The sequence below is a fragment of the Harpia harpyja genome, chromosome 11 (assembly GCF_026419915.1).
Source record: "Harpia harpyja isolate bHarHar1 chromosome 11, bHarHar1 primary haplotype, whole genome shotgun sequence".
Lineage (NCBI taxonomy): Eukaryota > Metazoa > Chordata > Aves > Accipitriformes > Accipitridae > Harpia > Harpia harpyja.
The window spans coordinates 26,857,553-26,876,640 of record NC_068950.1 but is presented as its reverse complement, the minus strand read 5'-3'; the positions used below and the strand labels follow the sequence as shown (position 1 = coordinate 26,876,640).

Sequence of the window (19,088 nt, the reverse complement as noted above, 5' to 3'; positions counted from 1 at the left end):
ATGATACTCTGCCCTTCAGTTATGAAGTGTCCTTCCCTTTGCTACTCTTCATTATTGTGGAAAGAGATCATAGTCATGTGCTGAGCTGGTTGTAGCAGTAACAAGGACAGCCAGATACACCACAGTGCCCATCCCAAAATCTTAGCTAAGTCACAGTGACAAATCTAACTACACGTGAGATAGGACTTTTGCCTTTGCCATCACCCTCTCACTAAGCATATACACACCTATGCTACTTCCACTCCGTTCTGCCTTACCTTACCGCTGGAGCACTCCCACTTGGGAAGCTGCTCTACCTGGCGCCCTCCTGTGCTACACCGGGTACCGCAGGCAGCAGCTACGCAGACAGCTCAAGCCCTGACTCTGCTCCCGAAGTCCCAAAACTTACCAGGTCTATGCAAGCTCTCCATCCCTTCAGCTAACCAGCTCAGGCTGGAAGCCCCCAGTTAACGGTACTCTTTGCTCAGCTCACCTCAGTCAGTTTTTCAGCTATGCAAAGAGAATTGGTTTCCTTTTTACTCCCAGCATTTTTTCAGACGCTGAAATTCAAGTTATATTTGAAGAGTATAAAAGGCAACCTACGTTGCCTGGGAAGCATGCCAAATCATCCAGAGCACCATCAGGATGATCAAGCCATTATTAATTATTACTAACATGTGATCAAAAACAGAGTCAACCCATTTTAAAAATGTGTTTTTTTCCCCAGAGGGCTCTCACTCAAGAACCTGCCAATTAATCAGACTTTGAACGCAAATGCTGCTCCCGGCCAACTTCCAGGGACACCAACACTTTCCACCGAAGATGGCCAGGTCCAGAGACAAGTAGGCAGCAGTACGCCTTCTTTACCCATTGCAGGAGGACACAGGGAACTGAGCAGACATCATCCAGCTCCAAATCAGGTATATTCATTCAGGCTCCAAGCCATATTAACAGCTACACTGCTTCCTGTTTGCCAACAGACCAAGAGCACAGGAAGACTTCATTTGCATCTGCCTGCCTAAGACCATGTAGATACCTCCTAAATAAATGTGTGAATTTTTAGTTTGAAAATGTTGATCTTTAAAAAGATAAGGGGGACCAGACTTAACTACTAAAGACTTTCTACTCTGCTGCAGTTTCCAGTGAGCAAAACAGAACTACCAGCAATTCTCACCCATCTGGTCAGTCATCAGACAAGGCACAGACCTGTCTGCTACATACTTTAAGCTACTGCAAAGATTATAAATATTTCTATTGATCTCATACACAGATACATATGACATGCTGTTTATATATGCCAATTAAAATACATAAAAGTCAGTAACTCAACTTTATGTTTAGTATCTTTAATTAGCTGCTGATTACAGTGCTTTATTACCAAGAAGAAGTACAATACTGTTTAGATTTTTGAGTTGCTCACAGGAATACTGCAGTGGGGCAGCATATAAAATATTTTAAGTAAGGCTAGCTGAAGGTAGACCACAGCATCCCACATTACATGCAATTATGTAAATCCCCTTCCCTGAGAATCCCAGGGTATTGTGCAGCACCTTACAGTAAGCCCAAAAATGTTACCACCACATATTTTTGCATTTGCCAGACAGACAGTATCTGTTTTTCTAAAAAAAAAAAAAAAAAAAAAAATCTATTTAGATTTCTTTAAAAAAAGGTATTTCACTTACACAATGAATTAGCTTAATACCTATATTCTGCTCCAAGTTACACATCCTGTTTAACCAAAATATTGTGTCTCAACTATTCTTACCGTATGACAAAGTAAAAATAACTGCAAGCCTTACACGAACACTACTGTATATATTATATGCTCTCTACTCTTTCTTCTCTTCCTGGAAAGAGAAAGAAATGGGAACTTCCAGAATACAGGAAGTAATCCTCATACTACCCTACATATAAAAAGAAGTCTCACATATTTGGGGCTGAAATTGTGTAGATGGTTTTCAAGCCGGTTATATAGCATTCTGTGGACCCAGTCTCCTCCTTGCTTCAAAAAAGTTAATAGCATTCTAATATCTGAAGAAAAAATTAAACTGACTCAGTCAATGACATATGCAGGAGAGGTAGCTGGTGAATCACCCTGTTATCACGCTTCCTGACAAGATAAAATCCTGATTTAGAGCTCAAACATGATTTCACTATAAGCTTCATCTAAATCTTTTACACTACAAATTCATATAAATGATTTCTGCTGAAGTCTGAGGAAAAAGTCCCGATTTACTCCCATAGTCCTGATTTTTCTTGTAGTATCACCTAACAATAGTCAGGAGTATCATGGCTAGCATTCACCAGCTTCCATTTAACTTGGTATTCACTAGCTCTCCAAGTCTTCCTAACACAAAGAATAAAGCAGTCTAACATTTTATATTGTGTAACTCCTAAGCTATCAGAAAGCTTTCTGTAGTATCATTTAGTAAATACACGTTCTTTAAAAGTCATCTTCAGACTCGAACATGTTGTAGTTTTGATGGTCCCAAAAAATCTGAAAGAATAAACTTGAAGGTGCAAGTTCACATACACAACATAACAATCTAATACATAAGGTGTTTTAAGGAGACACTTCATTAGCAATGTTGTAGTGATCCACTAAAGGTTGAAAACATTGCTCAAAGTCACATGAGTAACATTTCAATCACTGACCAAATTGCATTGAATTCTATTTAATTCCAAGAACAATTCCAGGTTTTTAATTACCTCTGAACTCCAGTGTGGTTTACAATCTGTCAAGCATTGTCCCAGTATGCTAGCTGAGGAAACAAACCACGGTGCTTTTGCAGACACTATCTCCTGTATGTCTAAAGATGGTCCTTTATCAAACAAGTTTCCAATCTGACATAGGAATGTAACAACCTTCAGGAAACCATAGAGACCTTCTTTCAAGGGGAAAAGAATTAGATACAGTGCTTTTGTACAAAAGATGGCTGAGAGCTCCTCAGAGCTGCACGAGAAAGTACTGAAGAACTACAGTAAAAACCTTTAACAGGGAACTTCCTTTGTTTCTTTGTTCTCTTAGACCTCGGTTTGGGAAACATCTTTGTATTTGACGTTCAGCATGCCAAGTTACATGCAGATATACTTGAAGGACCATCCCCTTGGCTAACAAAACAGAGGGAAAAATCAGATTAATCAGCTAAAATAAAGAACAACTCCTGCAAAGTCAATTTGTTTATGCACTAGATGGGAAGACTTCATTATTTTTTTTTCTTTTCAATAAAATGCAACTCAATCATTTCACTGGAGTTCAAGTATCATCAGGCATTATAAAAAAATAGCATACACTGAAAGACACATATGTTTATCATTAATGCTCCTTTCTACAAATTTTACTTTCCCACTCATTCCCCAATGCCTAGCTTCCTTAATGTTGCCTTTAGCCAACTTCCTCCTGGCAAGGAGCCAGGACTAGCATCTAAACTACATTAGAGCAAAAATAAACAAACACAAGTATATAAACGCAGTTAAATTTACTAAAAGCCTTAGATCCATATTTTGGAAGCAAGAAACAACTAAGTCATATTTTTCAATGTTCACTGAGCCTTAATTAAAATAAATGGTTTTAACACAACTCTTCATTAAAAAAAGTATACAAAATTTGCGAGGAGTTGAATTGGTAAGTTTAAAAGGATCCGATATCTGACAACATGAAAACATAGCATTCCATGCAACATTTGTTTTTATGTACTGGCAGCCCAAGTATTTTCTAGGTGTAATTCGCCTTGTTTATAGAGATTAGATAAACTTAAGACACAATCTACAGGCTAGAACAAAATGCTCATCTTTTTACCAAGTTGTGCATGGTTCCCTTTCCAAATAGATGTATGAAACAAGACTTGATGGAGAAACCAAAGAACATGAGCATGGCCTTATGGAATATGGTAACACTTGAAACTTTATTCATTACTTACTAGAATTTTAAACAAATCAGGTGACAGAAGTTGGCAAGACCCCACCTTCAGGATATTACTCTTCTTTCCTTTAAATGACCAGCTAAAAGGTCAACTTTCTATCAATTACACTCAAATTCAAAAGAGTAAACCAGTTTCTAAATGACTGACTGATAACCAGCTTTACTTTTGAGCTACAAATTCATTGCAACCTGCAGCTGCTGACAGAGAACAAGAAATAAGAGGTAAAAGTTTTAGAAGTGAGAAGTGTAACCAATTTAGTAATTTTCACACAGGAAAGTTGTCTAAACTATTCAGTAAACATAGCAGATTTAAACACAGGTGCATACATCAATAGTAAATTCTTTTAACACAATCCATACCAACCTCTGTGGTCTTGCAGCAATATTTAATTTTGCCCACCAATTTACTTAGTATATCCATGACATGTCTTCACAAGCACTTACAGTGTAAGTCGAAGCAAGCATATTTTTTTGGCCATAGGAGGGTCTTCCTCCATGCTATCGAATTCTTTAACAGTGCTCCTGCAGCTTTTTCTGAGCACAGCACTTAGAGAAAACTAATTTTCCTCAGTTATTGACTAAAGAAAAGGGAGATGGCTCTTCAGAGAAATGACGTAACTACTCATCATCAAATGAAATCAGTTATTTTATTGTTAGTTGACCACTGACTTTTATGCTTTCATTTGGAAATAAGGGCCTATTTTCTTCTTTCAAAAAAGCCTACTAGTGGAAAATTGCAAGGAAGATCAATGAAACACAGATGATTTTAAGTGCCAGTCTGACACCAAGAAGATTATGTAAAAATCCCAAGCCCATTTTATCATGGTTTGTAACTGTCTTATTACAGAATTTTAACTTGCCTTTGTCATTTTGTCTTTAGAAAGACTGATCACAATTCTTTTTCCAAAGGGCTGAGAAATACTTACTAAAGCTTCAGCCAGACCCATAAAGTTCCACCACTAACACATTCCAAGGGGGGAAAAAAAAAAAATTACTTTGCTTAATGGATACTGGTTTTTAGCTCTGCTGTTTCAGAGAGCATGGAAGTTGGGATTTTTTATTATGCCTGAAAGTAGTTCGCTATTTGAACTATAATTGAACTATATATGACCAAGAATACCTGAAAAACGAGAGAGGTAAAACTAACTTCTGTACAGCGTCCCTCTATATAGTGATGTGGACAGTACATGTCCAAAATGTTAGGTTTTGGCTAGCTACTAGTTTCTGACACCCATTTTAAGTGACATTAGATAGTTTTACCCTTCTATAACCAAAAGTAACAGTAAGCTTTTCTAACATCGTCTTAGTTACAAGTGCACAGTCAACTTGTGGCAACAACAATCCACTACTAAAAGACTGGCCCCATCTGCCAGTCTGATGAAACCAAAGAAAAAAACCATAGTTAATTCAGTATAAGATACTGGTGAGTCAGAATTCTTATCATCACAATATAATTATACCTTTTTAATTAAAAAAAAAAAGGATCAAGAACACGTTATGATGTCATCAAACAGGTATTTAATGCTATGCTAAGAATCACTAAGACTTAGTCATGACAGTAAGGCATAAGGAAACTCAGGAGTTTGAAAAGTTCAATAGCTTACCATGTAGCAGAACACATTATAACAACCTACTACCAAAACATTAAGTTGGGGTTGGTTTGGTTTTGTTTTTTTTTAAAGGATTAAACTATGCAAGTAAAAACAATACAGATCTGACAAGATGACAGATTCTGGTAACAAAACCGATCAGAGATAAGTAACATTTGTTCAGATGAAAGAAAATAAAGATATTTGGTAGCGGCTTTTGACTGCTTCCCAGGTTGGAAACTAATACAAAAAAGGTTAAGTGTCCACAGTAATTCTGTCATACCACCTTACTTTTTGTACAGAATAAAGCCCAACCCCAGTATTGTACTACAACCCCAAATATACAATAACTGCCTCACTGGGATTTAGGATTACTTTTACACACAATTACCAAACAAAGGTGACAGTTATGCAGCCTTAAATAACACAAAGACCACAGCATGATCGCTGTCAGCATGACTGAAAGGAGATCCCATTCTTCATTGCCTGAATCCTATAGCGGGCTCAACACTTCCTAGGCCCTCCCCAAAACACCAATTCATGGCTAAATGAATAGTTTCCAGAGTTCACAGGAAGTTAAACAACATAAAGAGTAATTAAGGAAAAGCTGCGACTCACTAAATCACTTCTGCTGCTGCCTTGCGAGAATAGTTTCTGTGTACACGCATACAACAAAAACACATCACAACTGTGTATAAAATGAGCAAAGCAAGACAAGAGCCCCTGCACTATTCCTAACCCACTACCCATTTATTCCAATCACCACTTGCTGGAGAAGGAAAGGGCGCGCTGCAACTACAGACACTTAAGCAGACAAGGCTACAATGAAAGCAAGACAGTAATCCCAATTTCAAGGAATCAAACAGTTACCAACAGATGATGTTGGTTGTTACAAATATGGAAGACACAAGGCTTTAATTCAGCATGCTATCTACAAACTTAAGTGACATATATTCAAGAGCTTCAGAGAACATATCTAACAACTCAAAATTACGTGCTACTATAATATTTACTATTTGTGTGGGGTTTTTTTAAACAGTAACTATTTTAATTGGGTCTTAGAAAAAAGTGAGTTAAGAGTACATAATCAAGGCAAGTATAAGTTGTTTGAGAAAACAACATTCATAAAGTCAGGATTTGTTTTCATTTTTCCTCTTCTCAGACTACCAGAAAAGATTTTTCTTTTAAACTATGCATTTGACACTTAAAATGACACCTAAAATATTAAATTAGAATACGTCTCTTCCTTAAGCATTAGAAATTTACTTATTTTTTCTACAAGTTAAGAAAACAAACCAGGAAGAATAAGAAAATGTAAACATAATATTAAGCATGCATACTCCAACTTAGCTGTTTTCCCCCTTCTAAATCATGATATTAGAACCCTGACTTAGCAAGGTAAACAATTTTGTCTTCCAAAATTCACTGACAAAGGACTTTTCTTCCAATTTTTATTACCTCCCCATTCATTGCCAATCCTACCCAGAGAACAAACTGACAGTAACTGTTTAGGCACGTCACTTCCCCCACCCCTTCTCTTGTAAGCTTTGAAAAGTTTTCTCCCATCTCTTCCTTTCCACAAACCCCATTTCAACCATTCCACTCTCCAACCATCTCCTGCTTACTTGTTCAAAATCAAACAAGTCCACAGAAGACAAACATATGGTGATCCATGGAAAAAAAGAATAAAGAAAAAATCCAAGCCACCAAGCTGTAGCTCAGGAAGTCCCTAAGCCTCAGCCTGCAGGAGGCTAGGAAGAGATATGGGGAGGAAGTAGGGCTGTTCCGTTGAAGCTTTCTTCTCCAAACAGCTGCTGCTCTCAGAGGTAGTTGGGCTGGGCAGACATTCAGAGACAATCACTACAGCAGCTCTCATCCCAGTTCATCAAATTCAGGCAATGCTGATTCATAATACTGAGTGCTTTCCTCCTGATTATGACCCTCTTTCACTGGCCATCTCTGTTTCCTCTCCTAATCCTTACTTGAAAAAGTAATTCGTATCTATAGATTTCAAAGTAAGCCTTAAATCTTTCTAAGTGTAAATATAGAGCTGTACAGTCACGATCAAAGCAGAAACCACACATTGAAAGAAGAGAAATAAACAGGCACATTTATGCAAAACACTTTTTAATACTATCTACCAGACAAACAAACAAGATCCAGTTACCTACTCCTTTAGGCACATGAAGTAAAGCGAATTAAAAGACAATAGGAAAAAAGTTTTGAGTTTTTTGACAAATACTTTTGGAAATAAGTAAAGCATAATTGAATATTGTCAGTTCTTCTCTGTATGAATCTGCCTCCTTTCTACATCTTTTGTATGTGATCTTTGGGGAAAAAAAAAATTGTCCCAGGCTGACATGAAAGACTATGTTTTGATACAGTCAGTGTTAATGCTAGCTCAAGCTCGAAATTCAAAATGGTACGCCAACTTCACGTTTGCTATAAAATTGCTCTGATGGGCAACGCTGAAAATTAGCAGGAATTATACGGAACTACAGAAAAACGACACCAGGAATTAAAGCTGGAATACATAACAAGTAGGCGGAACATCAATATCGACTTTTTACCCTTATTATATAAGCACATTCGTGCAGATGCAGCAGGAGGTGCTAGTAAATGAGATCTCCGAAGCAGCACTTGAAAATTGTCTCTCTCAAGAACGCAAGACCCGTAGGTTCCTGCCCGAACGTTACTTCCATACAACCACGGAAGAAATCGCCCTCCGCAGACACGCCCGCCGAAGTCTCCCTCCCGCGGGCCGAGGGCCCCTCCCCACCGCCGGCACCACACGGCACTTCCATCACCGAGTTGCCAACTACCCGCCCGCGTCCCCGCGGCAGCCCAACCGCCGCCGCCGCCGCGGCCTGGGGCACGGAGGGGCTGAGGCACGCCGGCCCCGCAGCCCCCGAGCCGGCGGCCGGGCCGCGGCCCCGCGGCCTCCCGTCACCGCCAGCCCGCCGGTCGCCGGAGGGGAGCGGGCTTTCCCCGCCCGGCAGCGGCGCGACGCCGCCCGCTCCGCCGCCCACCGCGGCAGGAGGGCCCCGGGCCGCGGGCGCTAGGCGGGGGCGGCCGGCGGTGCCCGCGGGGCGGCGACGCCCCGCCGCGGCCCGACGGGCGGGGACGGGACGGGACGGGACGGCGCGGCCGGGGTCGCCGCGCCCCGCCTAGGCCCGGCCGCGCGCCGCCCCCGGCCCCTCAGCGGCGGGGGCGCGGGGCCGGCCGCGCCTCACCTTGGAAGCGTTGCCCGCGGCAGGGAGGTGCGAGCATCGGCGTCCCCCGCCGCCGGCCTCCACGGAGCTTCCCCCCTCCCCCCGGCGGCTCGCCGCGCTCCGCCGGCTCCGGCAGCCGGGCCACGTCCCTGCCCGCGCCGCGCGCAGGCGCACTCCGCCCGCCGCCACCGCCGCCGCGAGGGGCAGCCCCGCGCCCCCTGCCCGCCGCGGGGAGACCCGCCGGCCCGAGACGGGGGGGGGGGGGTGTGTGTGGAAGGGGCGGGCGGCGGCTGCGCCTCGCCGGGTTCGCCGCCGGTAACGGGCGCGGCAGCGCTTCGGGTAGCCGGGAGCGGGGTCGGCCGGCGGGAAGGCACCGGCGCTGCTCCCGGGCGCAGCCACGGCTCCCCTGCTTCACGGCGGGGTCCGGGCTCGGTGCCGTTGAGCCGGGTGGCAAGCTGCCCTCGCAGCCGCGCAGGTCGCTCGTGTCCTGCCTTCTTGCAGGTCCCCTCCGTTACGTCTTCGCTACTGTAAGGGCAACCCGCGCCCCCGCCCTCGCCGTTCACAGCAACGGCAGAGCGAAGAAGCCGCCGCACCGCCTCGACACAAGGCGAGGGCGCGTCGCATCCGCTCCGTTCAGAATAGGCTTTTTTGGCGTAGACGGAGCGTCTGCCCAGGGATTGCCACAACGCCATCTCTACGTCGGAAGTCGCATGTAACAACGCGTTCTTCGGGAGCACCGAACAGCCTCAGACCAGACGGGCCCTTCCTGACAAGCGTTTGTTAGACACGTTTCGGCCAGATGCCGGTTAGGTTACACAAACAGTTGAGAGACTGTCTGCCCGGAGCAGCTCCCCATCTAATAATGGGCCCATTTGCCATTGTCCTTCTACATTGAAGGATAGAGACTGCTAGACAAAACCGCACAGAAGTTTTCATTTCTAAGGATTCTAATAAAAGCCTACTTTAAAAAAAAAAAATTCCGATGCTACCAGAACTCATACAATACTCTACATACTGCTTTATAGCCAAGTACGCAAAGAACACACTCTTAAAAAAAGAAGTAAGCAGCAATGGCAGGAATAGGTTATAGACAGGCCTCCAGCATAAAATTTTTTTGCTTCAGTAAGGCTATCACTGTTGCAAATGACAGCAGGAAAAGTAAAATTGCTACAAGTGATCACACAGGTCAGTCCAGTCACAGACAACAGCCTTACTGCCTTGGGCCCCCTGCAGACAAACAGGGAGAGATGCTTACAGGAGATGTCGCTGAAGTACCAGTTTCATCAGTCTAAGAGACTTCTTCCAAATACAAGACACTGCTCTGAAAGATCTGCGTGATACCTTGCTCTCCAAACCATACTCAAGTAAAAACACCACATACAACGTAACAGAAATTGAGAAATAGCATCAGAGAAAAAAATGTAAATATACTTTTTTCTTATCAATGTGTTATCAGTAAGAAGTATTTTATTAAAGCATTGAAAATACTAGCTTTTACCTCAACAAGTTCAGAGGCTCTATGAAGAGCAGTCACCCTTTCCACAAACATTGTCACTGAAGTTGAAAGGAGAGATTTGCCCTGAATTTGTAAGTGATTCAGGGGTGGGGCTAATAAGCTCAGCTGGAGCCTCCTTGTTTCGCAGGGTGACAACGAGCAGGAAAGCATGCGGAGGTGTGAGGGGATAACAGGCTGGTGTTTGGGATGGTGAGCTATTTTAGGAGCAAAAAGTCTTCTTACGGAGAAGACCAACAAATTGATTTTATTGTTTCTTGTTTAACAACAAAACTAATGGAGTCTTGCTTATACCATTGACCGTGAGGCATTTCTCATCAAAGTAATTGCCCAGCAGTTGCCAGCAGGCCCTTATTGGAGAGCACGTGTTTATATGCTAGAGAGTAGCTAAGACAATGTGCTCCCCTAGAGTTACTTTATGTAAAAATTGAAAAGCATGTAGAATGCTGAACTTTCTAAAATGCAGACTTAGTTAAATAATTTCTGAAGCTAGCAGGTACCTACCTGGCAGGAACCATGCTGGTACTTGCCTGGTGTAGGAGACATTTATTATTTCCTTCATTCTCTTGTGGTTATTTATACCAAATTAATAACTTTAAAAAAGACTGGTATGTGTATAACAATTAGCATAGGTTGTTGGGTTTTTTAAGTAAAGTGAATGAGGATAACCAGACAAATGTGTCAGGAACAAAGATGCTGGCTTTGTGCATTCTTCTCTGACAATGTCAAGAAATCTGATGCCACTTGACCTGTTTGTCCCAGGATATATATGTGTCTGTATATATATATGTGCAAGTATATATTCTTGCTTTAATTCCTCAAATATCAACTATCCCAAACATCTGTAATTTATTTTAGAAACAGCATTCGACTGGGTTTTGTTTGGTTGGATGTTTTTGTTATTTTCTGTTTGACCAACCGTGAGAATTTTCCTGAGAAAACGATAGGAATTAAAATCCTATAACATTTCCATAGCTGGTGACTTTTGGGATCAAATCTATTGATTTTTCTGTTGTCAGCATCCCTCTGCCGTGATACATCCCTTGCGAAAACCTGCTTAGGCAGTCAACGAAGGAAGACTTGGAAGCGACGGCGCGTTACGCGTAGGCATCAGATGACGGCAGCGTTATTTTTCCTCTGAAGTGTATTTCCCTCATCTGTTCAGAGAGACGACCTGCTGCCTGCAGACAGGGCGAAGGAAGCCCCGCCCACGGTGCGCCGGCCCGGCCCCCGCCCCCGCCCCCGCCCCCGCCCCCGCCCCGCCCCGGCCGGGGGGCCGCGGCAGTGCCGTGCAGGCGCTCCCCCAGGCCGGCAGGGGGCAGCACGGCGGGCGCCGGGGACAGGCCGGTCGGCGGCGCCCCGCCTCGCCGGCCAGCCTAGGAGCTGCGGCTGCGCAGTGGGCGCGGCCTTTTCCCCCCCTGCTGCGGAGCGCAGTCGTTGTGCGGAGCGGGCCCCGGCCTAGGCCTAGACCGGACAGTACCTGGCACGATGGTCAGTACCGGCCCCCGCGGGACCCGCGCGGCGGGGGGGAAGCTCTGCCCGCCGCTCTGGGCCCGCCGCGCGGCTCTGCCCGCCCGGATGGAGCCCGATTGGCTCGGGCCCGGGGCCGCCGCCGGCGGCTCCAGCGTGGCAATGGCTGCCGTCAGCGCCGGAGCTGAGCCGCCGGGGCGGCTCGGCGGGGCCCTGGCGAGGCCCGGCCCGGCCCCGCCGCCGTCCGCGCTGCCGCCCTGGGCCGCGGCCTGCCGGCAGGCCGGGTCGGGCCCGGGGCACGGACGCGTGGCGGCGGGCCGGCGTGGGAGGGAGCGGGAGGTGGGCGGCCGGGCCGGCGGGCGGCGGGGCTGGGTCCGACGGAGCCCCCGCTGTCCGGGGGCAGCTGGCGCTTGGCGGCAGGGTCGGGGCGTGCGGGTGCCTGACCCCCCGCCCGCCTTCCTGCCGCGGGGTTCCGCCTCTGAAACGCGGGCAGGTGCTGGGCAGCGGCCGTCCCGTCGGGATGTCAGCAGGGCTCGTTGTCCGAGCCGAGTGGTCGGGGGGGGCTGCGGGAGAAACTGGCTCCGTGGCACAACTCGCCGGAGAAATAAGTAACTGGCCGTGGGGGAGTGCCTGGGAGTGAGCACGGTTACTGCTCCGGCCCCTGCAGAGAGGCGTCTGCTTAACAAATACGGTTTCTGCTTTTCTCCTGAAAGCATATCAAGTTATGGGGAGAAGTGTGTGTTAGTTCCTGCGGGAAGGATAGAAGTTCTGGGGTTTGATGCGTTGGGGTTTTTTCTGGGTTTTTTTGTGATGGTTTTTTATCTACATGTATAAGGAAATCTGTCGTTTTGCTCCTGATTTCACCGCGGTTTTAATCATAGCACATTTAGTGAGAATGGTCTTGGCTTCCATGCTTTTATGTTAATAACGTCTGGTTATATTTCTTATTCAAGGGGTTTGTGAAAGTTGTCAAGAATAAGGCATACTTCAAGAGATACCAAGTGAAATTCAGGAGAAGAAGAGGTAGCGTTAAATTCCCTGTAACATATAATTAAATGTCATTGGTGAATATCCCTACTTCTTTCACGCGTTTTCCACTTTTTCAGAGGGAAAAACTGATTACTATGCCCGCAAACGTTTGGTAATTCAAGATAAAAACAAGTACAACACCCCTAAATATAGGATGATTGTGCGTGTTACCAACAGAGACATCATTTGCCAGGTAAGGTCTGTGGTGCTTGCTTCTTACTTACTGGCCTTCCCTGAGTGAAATAAACAGAAAGGGGGATGGTGGAAGCACCTGCGGTTTTTTAGGCTTCATCTGAGCAGTTTTTATATTGTAAAATAGTTTCTTAGAGCAGAACAATCTTTAGCGTTGACACAACTTCAGTTATAAACTGTATTCATGATACAGAATAAGTTTTACTAGTGTTGACATTTTTCAGCAAGGTTAGTCACAATGTGAGATTGTACTGTTTCAATGATGGTGAGATAAGTAGAAGATTTTAGGGAGAGGGAAGATGTTTTATTTAAAGTGCTTTGAAAAGAGGGCCTTTTTGCTTGACTGAAGACAACAAAGTTGACTATGTGACCTGTCAACCTGCATCGACTATTGCACTGTATCTAAAAGTGCCTTCTCTTTTGAGTTTTTTTTTTTCTATGATGTTATGTGGATCATATGAAGCAGCTAGGCCTTATGATGGCTTTCCTGTGAGATTAAAGGAGACTGGCAAATAAGAATAGTAGGCATTTTTTTCATGCTTATTAAGTGTGTAGTTGTGTGTTGCATCATATGCTGTTCCTCGCCGTGGTTCACTTTCTTGTTTCATTTTCAGAATGTTTTGACTAATTTTGAAGTTAAAAACTTAGGCATGTTTGTTCTATCATAAATACATGTTGTTAGGCTCAAAAAAGAAGCAGCTAGAAAAGTTTAACTGTCGTTTCTTTTTTCATAGAGTAATTATCTGTTGAGAACAGTGGAGAGTGCTGGTTTTACAGTCAATTCAGACAAAGTTTTGTGACCTTGATGAGGTTATTTTATCTTTGAAACTCAAAAATCAGTGGTGACAGGCGCTTACCATCTGACTGATAGTCCCTTTCCAGTATGTGGGAATCCTGCAAAAAGGGGACAACTTTTGGATGTAGAAAGGAGGTGTGGGAGTCAAAAGGAGAAGGTTCTGTATGTGAAAGGAACAGTAGAAACACATTTGATAGTACTGCTGTCTCACAGGAGACCCCTGAGATGATGAAAATCTCAGACCCATTGATAAAATCATTCCATAAGGTTAGTAATAATGTTATCACAAACTCCGTATCAGATGCTTTTTGCATTTTTCTGAGGTGTGTTTTATACTGTGTTGTATGAGAACGACATGCAGCAAGTGGGACAGAATCCATCCACATCCATAATGATTATTTGAAAGGTTGCTTTTGTAGTCAGTTTCCTGGTCTCTTGATGTATGTGGAGAGGTAAATAAAAGTTGTTGCTGGCATACACTTTCTGGCCTAATACAGATTTGAATTCTTTGTGTCTGTACTTGAGTTAATTGTGCCTTTAACACAGCCCCTTGAGCTTACATGCAAAGGTTGGTAGTTTGCTGGACATTTCTATACAGAATTCCTATCAGCTTAAGTAGATGTCAAAGAAGCAATAAATCAAGCCCAGAATTATTGTGAGAACACTAACATTTGTTTTGTTGTCAGATTGCCTATGCCAGAATCGAAGGCGACATGATTGTCTGTGCTGCTTATGCCCATGAGCTGCCAAAATACGGTGTGAAGGTTGGCCTGACCAATTATGCAGCAGCGTACTGTACAGGTCTGCTGTTGGCACGCAGGGTAGGTATCTGTCAGATTGTCTGGAAGCTGCTGCTCTGTTTTTCTGGTTCTCTCACAAAAGGGAAAGCCCAGTTTCTTAAGTGGCATGTTAGAATAGATACCTGACTCTGTGGGCCTCTCTAAATAATAACTTTGCTCTTTACCATATAGATTTGATGGCCTCTTGTGACTGTCAAGTCACAGTGAGAAGTATGACAGCAGTTTCAACTCCAGCAGCCCACTTTTAAGTCTCAGCACTTAAGTTTGGTGGAGGGAGGGAGTCAGGATAAAAATGTAAGAAATGTACCTTTCAGAGTTTGAAAACATGTAAGCACCATCCATCCATTTTCTATACGAGCTCTTGAGTTCACTGGTGTACCTGTTGGAACAAAAAGTTGAAACTTAACAGATGTGCTTACAGTGGTGGTTGCTAAAAGCTTTGTTATTAGTATGGGGTGCATAATTTTTGTGAAGAAATTTGTTAAAAACATGATTCTACTGCAAATTCATGCTTTAAGGTGGTGGTGATTCTTCATTTTGTCAGTAAATGGAATGAATGAATTTGAGAAGTGCTGCCTTTTTTTTTTTTTTTCCCCACAGCTTCTGAATAAATTTGGCCTTGATAAGATCTATGAAGGCCAAGTTGAAGTGACTGGTGATGAATACAATGTGGAAAGTGTGGATGGAAAGCCTGGCGCTTTCACGTGCTACCTGGATGCAGGTCTTGCCAGAACTACCACTGGAAACAAAGTCTTTGGTGCTCTGAAGGGTGCAGTGGATGGTGGTCTGTCCATCCCTCATAGGTAATTAGTCTGTTTGGAAGAATTCCTTTAGAATTAACCTGAGATGCTTCTGTATGTGACTGTGACAGGGTCACTTTATGTTGAAATAATTTTGTTATGATCTGGTAATGATTATGTAGCCTAGGTTCTGGGGTGGGGTTTTTTTGGTTGGTTTGTTGGTTGTTTTTTAATCCACAAGTGCAATTCTGATAGTGCTGCTGGGAATCTTGCAACTATCAAGAGATGCTATTAAACTTCAGAAACTAAAGAGCCATCTTGTTCTTTTACTAAAAATCATCAAATGACTGAATGCATTTAAGTAAATATCCTTTAGTAGTCTCTTGTTTTAAGTCTTCAGCAAATTGTATGTATTAATTTCACTCTGAAAATCTGTACATATCGGGTACAAAACCATTGACATTTGCTACAGTTGTCAGTACAATAGTAGGTCTGAGCAGTCCACCTGTACTTAGAATTTCCATGTGGAAGTTTTGACAATTCCTGTCATAAGCTATGAATGAACAAATGAAGATTTTTGGCAGTGTTATCTCACTGATATTACAGTTGACTGCTGCTTTCTGCTAGCAGCAGTGGGGAAAAAAAAAGTGTTGTGTGTTTTCCTACTCTCTCCCATGCTGTCCTAGTGGTTCTTGACTAATTGTCCAGTTTTTCTGACTTGGCTGCTACATGATGATACTCCCAATGACTGAACACTCTGTAGTTGGTCCATGGTGTGTATATGATGTACTGCACTGTTTCAAGACGGGACTGATGGCAGCTGAGATGAACTGAAAACTTCTATTTCTTAATTTGCTTTATCTCTTCATTTTTAATTGGTCCTGTCCCTCAGTTATCTGTAGAAAAATCTGATGTACCAGTTGTTTCTGTGAGGAACCTAGCCTCTGAATTAGAGTGTTTGGCAATATGTTTTAATCTGACTGTAACTGCTGTTTCACAGTACCAAACGTTTCCCTGGTTATGACTCGGAAAGCAAAGAATTCAATGCAGAGGTTCACCGCAAGCATATCATGGGCCAAAATGTTGCAGATTATATGCGTTACCTGATGGAGGAGGATGAAGATGCTTACAAAAAACAGTTCTCCCAGTACATAAAGAACAACGTAACACCTGATGGGGTAAGATTTACCTGGCTGGCTCTTGTGCATTAATAGAGATGCTGATAAGTCTTGTGTAGGAGCTTACCTAGTAATGCTAATAAGCTTGATATGTAAAATAATCTGATTCATGTTGTATGTTATCGATGCAAAGAAAGTATTTTTTCCTTTGTAGATCTTTTGAAAGTGAGATCTTTTTTCTTGCTGTGAAGCTTAACATTCTGCCTATAAATCTAAGCTTACAGGACTGCATTCTAAGCTGGACTGCTTTTTTTTTTCCCCGATACGGAAATTAACTTAAAGTTTCTATACATGCTCTCCACTCAGTCCTAATCCTGCACCACAGCCTGTCATTTCTGCAGCTGCGGTGGCTGCAACTGTGAGGATGTGCTCTGTCTAAACTGTTTTCATGATTTGTGTGACCCTATAGGTAGTTCTAGGTCCCAGGTGAATATAGAATAGCCCAAGCTAGCTCTATTGTAGAAACTAGCATATCATGAGATTAAAGAGAGTGTAATACATTTTATTGTAGTGCTACTTCTAGAGTACTGCTTACAAAACACTGGAAGATACACGAGATTACCAAGGTGCTTCTTTCAAGTGTTGAACTCCTTTCAGATGGCTCGTCTTGCTGCCTGTAATATTCTTGCTTGGTTTCTCCACTTACTGGTTGTGAAGCTTGAAACAAATGTTCTCATGTCCCCTTTTTAGGCAACGGAAAACTTTTCATCCTTTATCCCTTTATTGCTATGGGGTTTGGGGTTTTTTTGTAAACTTAACTAATTGCTAATTTTTTGTAACTTTGTTTTTACTAAAAAATAAGTAATGTTGTATTGTAAATGCCAACTTCATCTATTTTACTAAACAATATTTATAGCTTGTAGTGCAATTAAGTGAGTCCAGGACTTACGTCAACAGCTAGACAGTTATTCTTTATACATCTAGAAGATTTTTCACAGCTAGGATCTAGTGGTCTTAATTAACCACCAGCAATGGTATTCTTAAAATTGGTGCCATTACAGAGCCATAGTTGTCTTTGGGACAGAGCAGCATTATTGCATCCTTGGGGATGATGCAGGGACTGTTATGGGTCTTGCAAGACTTGTTAATGTGTAGCTGCTTTCACAACTTAAACTTTTTCTCCCTCTTACTAAGCAGCTTTGTAATGTGTAGGGTCTGAAAAGTGTTAAGATTACATGTCTGATGACAGACTGTGTGTGAAATAATTTTGGTTCAATAAGTAAACATGAGTATTCTAGGTAGAAGTAGAATAACTTTCTAGACTGCCTTTTAATTTAAATGTAGGGAAGCTATGGCACTGAACGTAGGCTTTAGAGGAAATTAGTATTTCAACTGCAAGATGCTAGCATGTATTTATGAGACTTGTAAGTAGCCTGTAGTTGCTCTGTGGCCTTGGTTCCCTAACTGTAAAATAAGGATAAAACTACTTTTTCCATTTGTAATTTAAATTGTATCATAGTGATCATAGGAATCTCAGTATACTGTGGCAGTGATCTTCTGTATGAAGAAAGTGTTTTAAAAAGGTAAACACAAAATTAAAAGCTGTATTGTTATGATACCAGTTTCTAGTGCATGTTCTGGTAAGGGTGTCTTGGATTTTTGATACAATCCTACAACTGGACTACTATGGAGAATTTAACAATTTTTACATTTTTTTTTAAGATGGAAGAAATGTATAAAAAAGCCCATGCTGCTATACGGGATAATCCAGTCCATGAAAAGAAGCCCAAGAGAGAAGTCAAGAAAAAGAGGTAAAACTCTCATCCTCTTTAACATGAATGTGATTTTTCTGTTGAAGATAGTTTAGCTATATTAAAACAAGTAATGTAATTCACTTTCCAGTTTTCAAAACCCACTTGTGTTTTAGATCAGATTAAGAGACAAGCATTTCTCTGTAACTTTGTCAGGAGTTAACTTTAGCAGTAGGAATCTAAAATTTTAAAAGTGGAACATGCTTGTGGCCTGCATAGCTGGAGCTCTTCAGTGTGTATCATCAGGTCTTAAGTGTTTTCACTGCTTCTCTTCACGTGAGGGGAGGCTGACTTATTTGTTGTGACTAAACTATTTTGATTTTTCAGGGGTCTGGGAGAAAAGAAGTCAAGGCACAGCTATTGCATTGGGCTCAATATTGTCTATAGTCACAAAAGAATACTGAGCTTGAGGAATTAAACTGCTGCAGTCTAACTACGCCTTTTTGTGGTGCCCTAACTACAGCCTTAAATTATGAGGAAATAAAGCATGTTACAGAAGTGGGAATATGTTCTAGCATAGCACTCAATCACAGCTCTGGTGCACTGCAGCTTTCTTGACCACCTCTTTGCTTATTTCTGCCTTGGATGTAACATACACTGTGCTTACATTGCAGATGGAACTGTCCCAAGATGTCCCTCGCCCAGAAGAAAGATCGTGTTGCTCAGAAGAAGGCTAGCTTTCTCAGGGCCCAGGAGCGTGCAGCTGATAGTTAAGACAACTTCCACAATTTTCTATGAAGCTTTGGAAAAAGTGGCAATAAATTTATTGAGTAAGCAACTGTGTAAGACTGGCTTATTAATATATCTTAAAGATGCAGAATATTTTTTATGATCCAGCTCTTCTGCAGCCTTAAGATTTTTTTCTCCCCTTTCAAAGTACTGTATGACTTGAGCTCCTTCACGGAGAAGTGACAAAC

At 42.8% G+C, this 19,088-nt stretch overlaps 2 protein-coding genes and 1 non-coding gene across 3 annotated transcripts in view; 2 read left to right on the top strand and 1 right to left on the bottom strand.

Moving 5' to 3' along the window:
- EVI5 (ecotropic viral integration site 5) overlaps positions 1–8,839 on the bottom strand; it is an 87,259-nt gene extending 78,420 nt beyond the window's left edge. The window contains exon 1 of the mRNA XM_052802267.1: positions 8,724–8,839. The gene's annotated coding sequence lies outside the window, so the exon portion shown is untranslated. The remainder of the gene's footprint in view (positions 1–8,723) is intronic.
- A 2,732-nt stretch (positions 8,840–11,571) lies between these two features.
- RPL5 (ribosomal protein L5) lies at positions 11,572–18,949 on the top strand. The gene is made up of 8 exons (XM_052802270.1): positions 11,572–11,706; positions 12,639–12,708; positions 12,792–12,907; positions 14,389–14,523; positions 15,103–15,305; positions 16,243–16,420; positions 18,083–18,171; positions 18,786–18,949. The coding sequence occupies exons 1-8, from the start codon at positions 11,704–11,706 to the stop codon at positions 18,883–18,885; spliced, it is 894 nt and encodes a 297-aa protein (XP_052658230.1). The 5' UTR covers positions 11,572–11,703; the 3' UTR covers positions 18,886–18,949.
- LOC128148648 (small nucleolar RNA SNORD21) lies at positions 15,967–16,063 on the top strand. Its single transcript, XR_008237342.1, has one exon. It is a non-coding gene; the product is annotated as a small nucleolar RNA SNORD21 (small nucleolar RNA).
- Positions 18,950–19,088: the final 139 nt, after the last annotated feature.

Coding starts and splice junctions, on each gene's coding strand:
- RPL5 (XM_052802270.1), top strand. Junction 12,709..12,791: donor GAAATTCAGGAGAAGAAGAG/GTAGCGTTAAAT, acceptor CCACTTTTTCAG/AGGGAAAAACTGATTACTAT. Junction 16,421..18,082: donor ACAACGTAACACCTGATGGG/GTAAGATTTACC, acceptor TTTTTTTTTAAG/ATGGAAGAAATGTATAAAAA.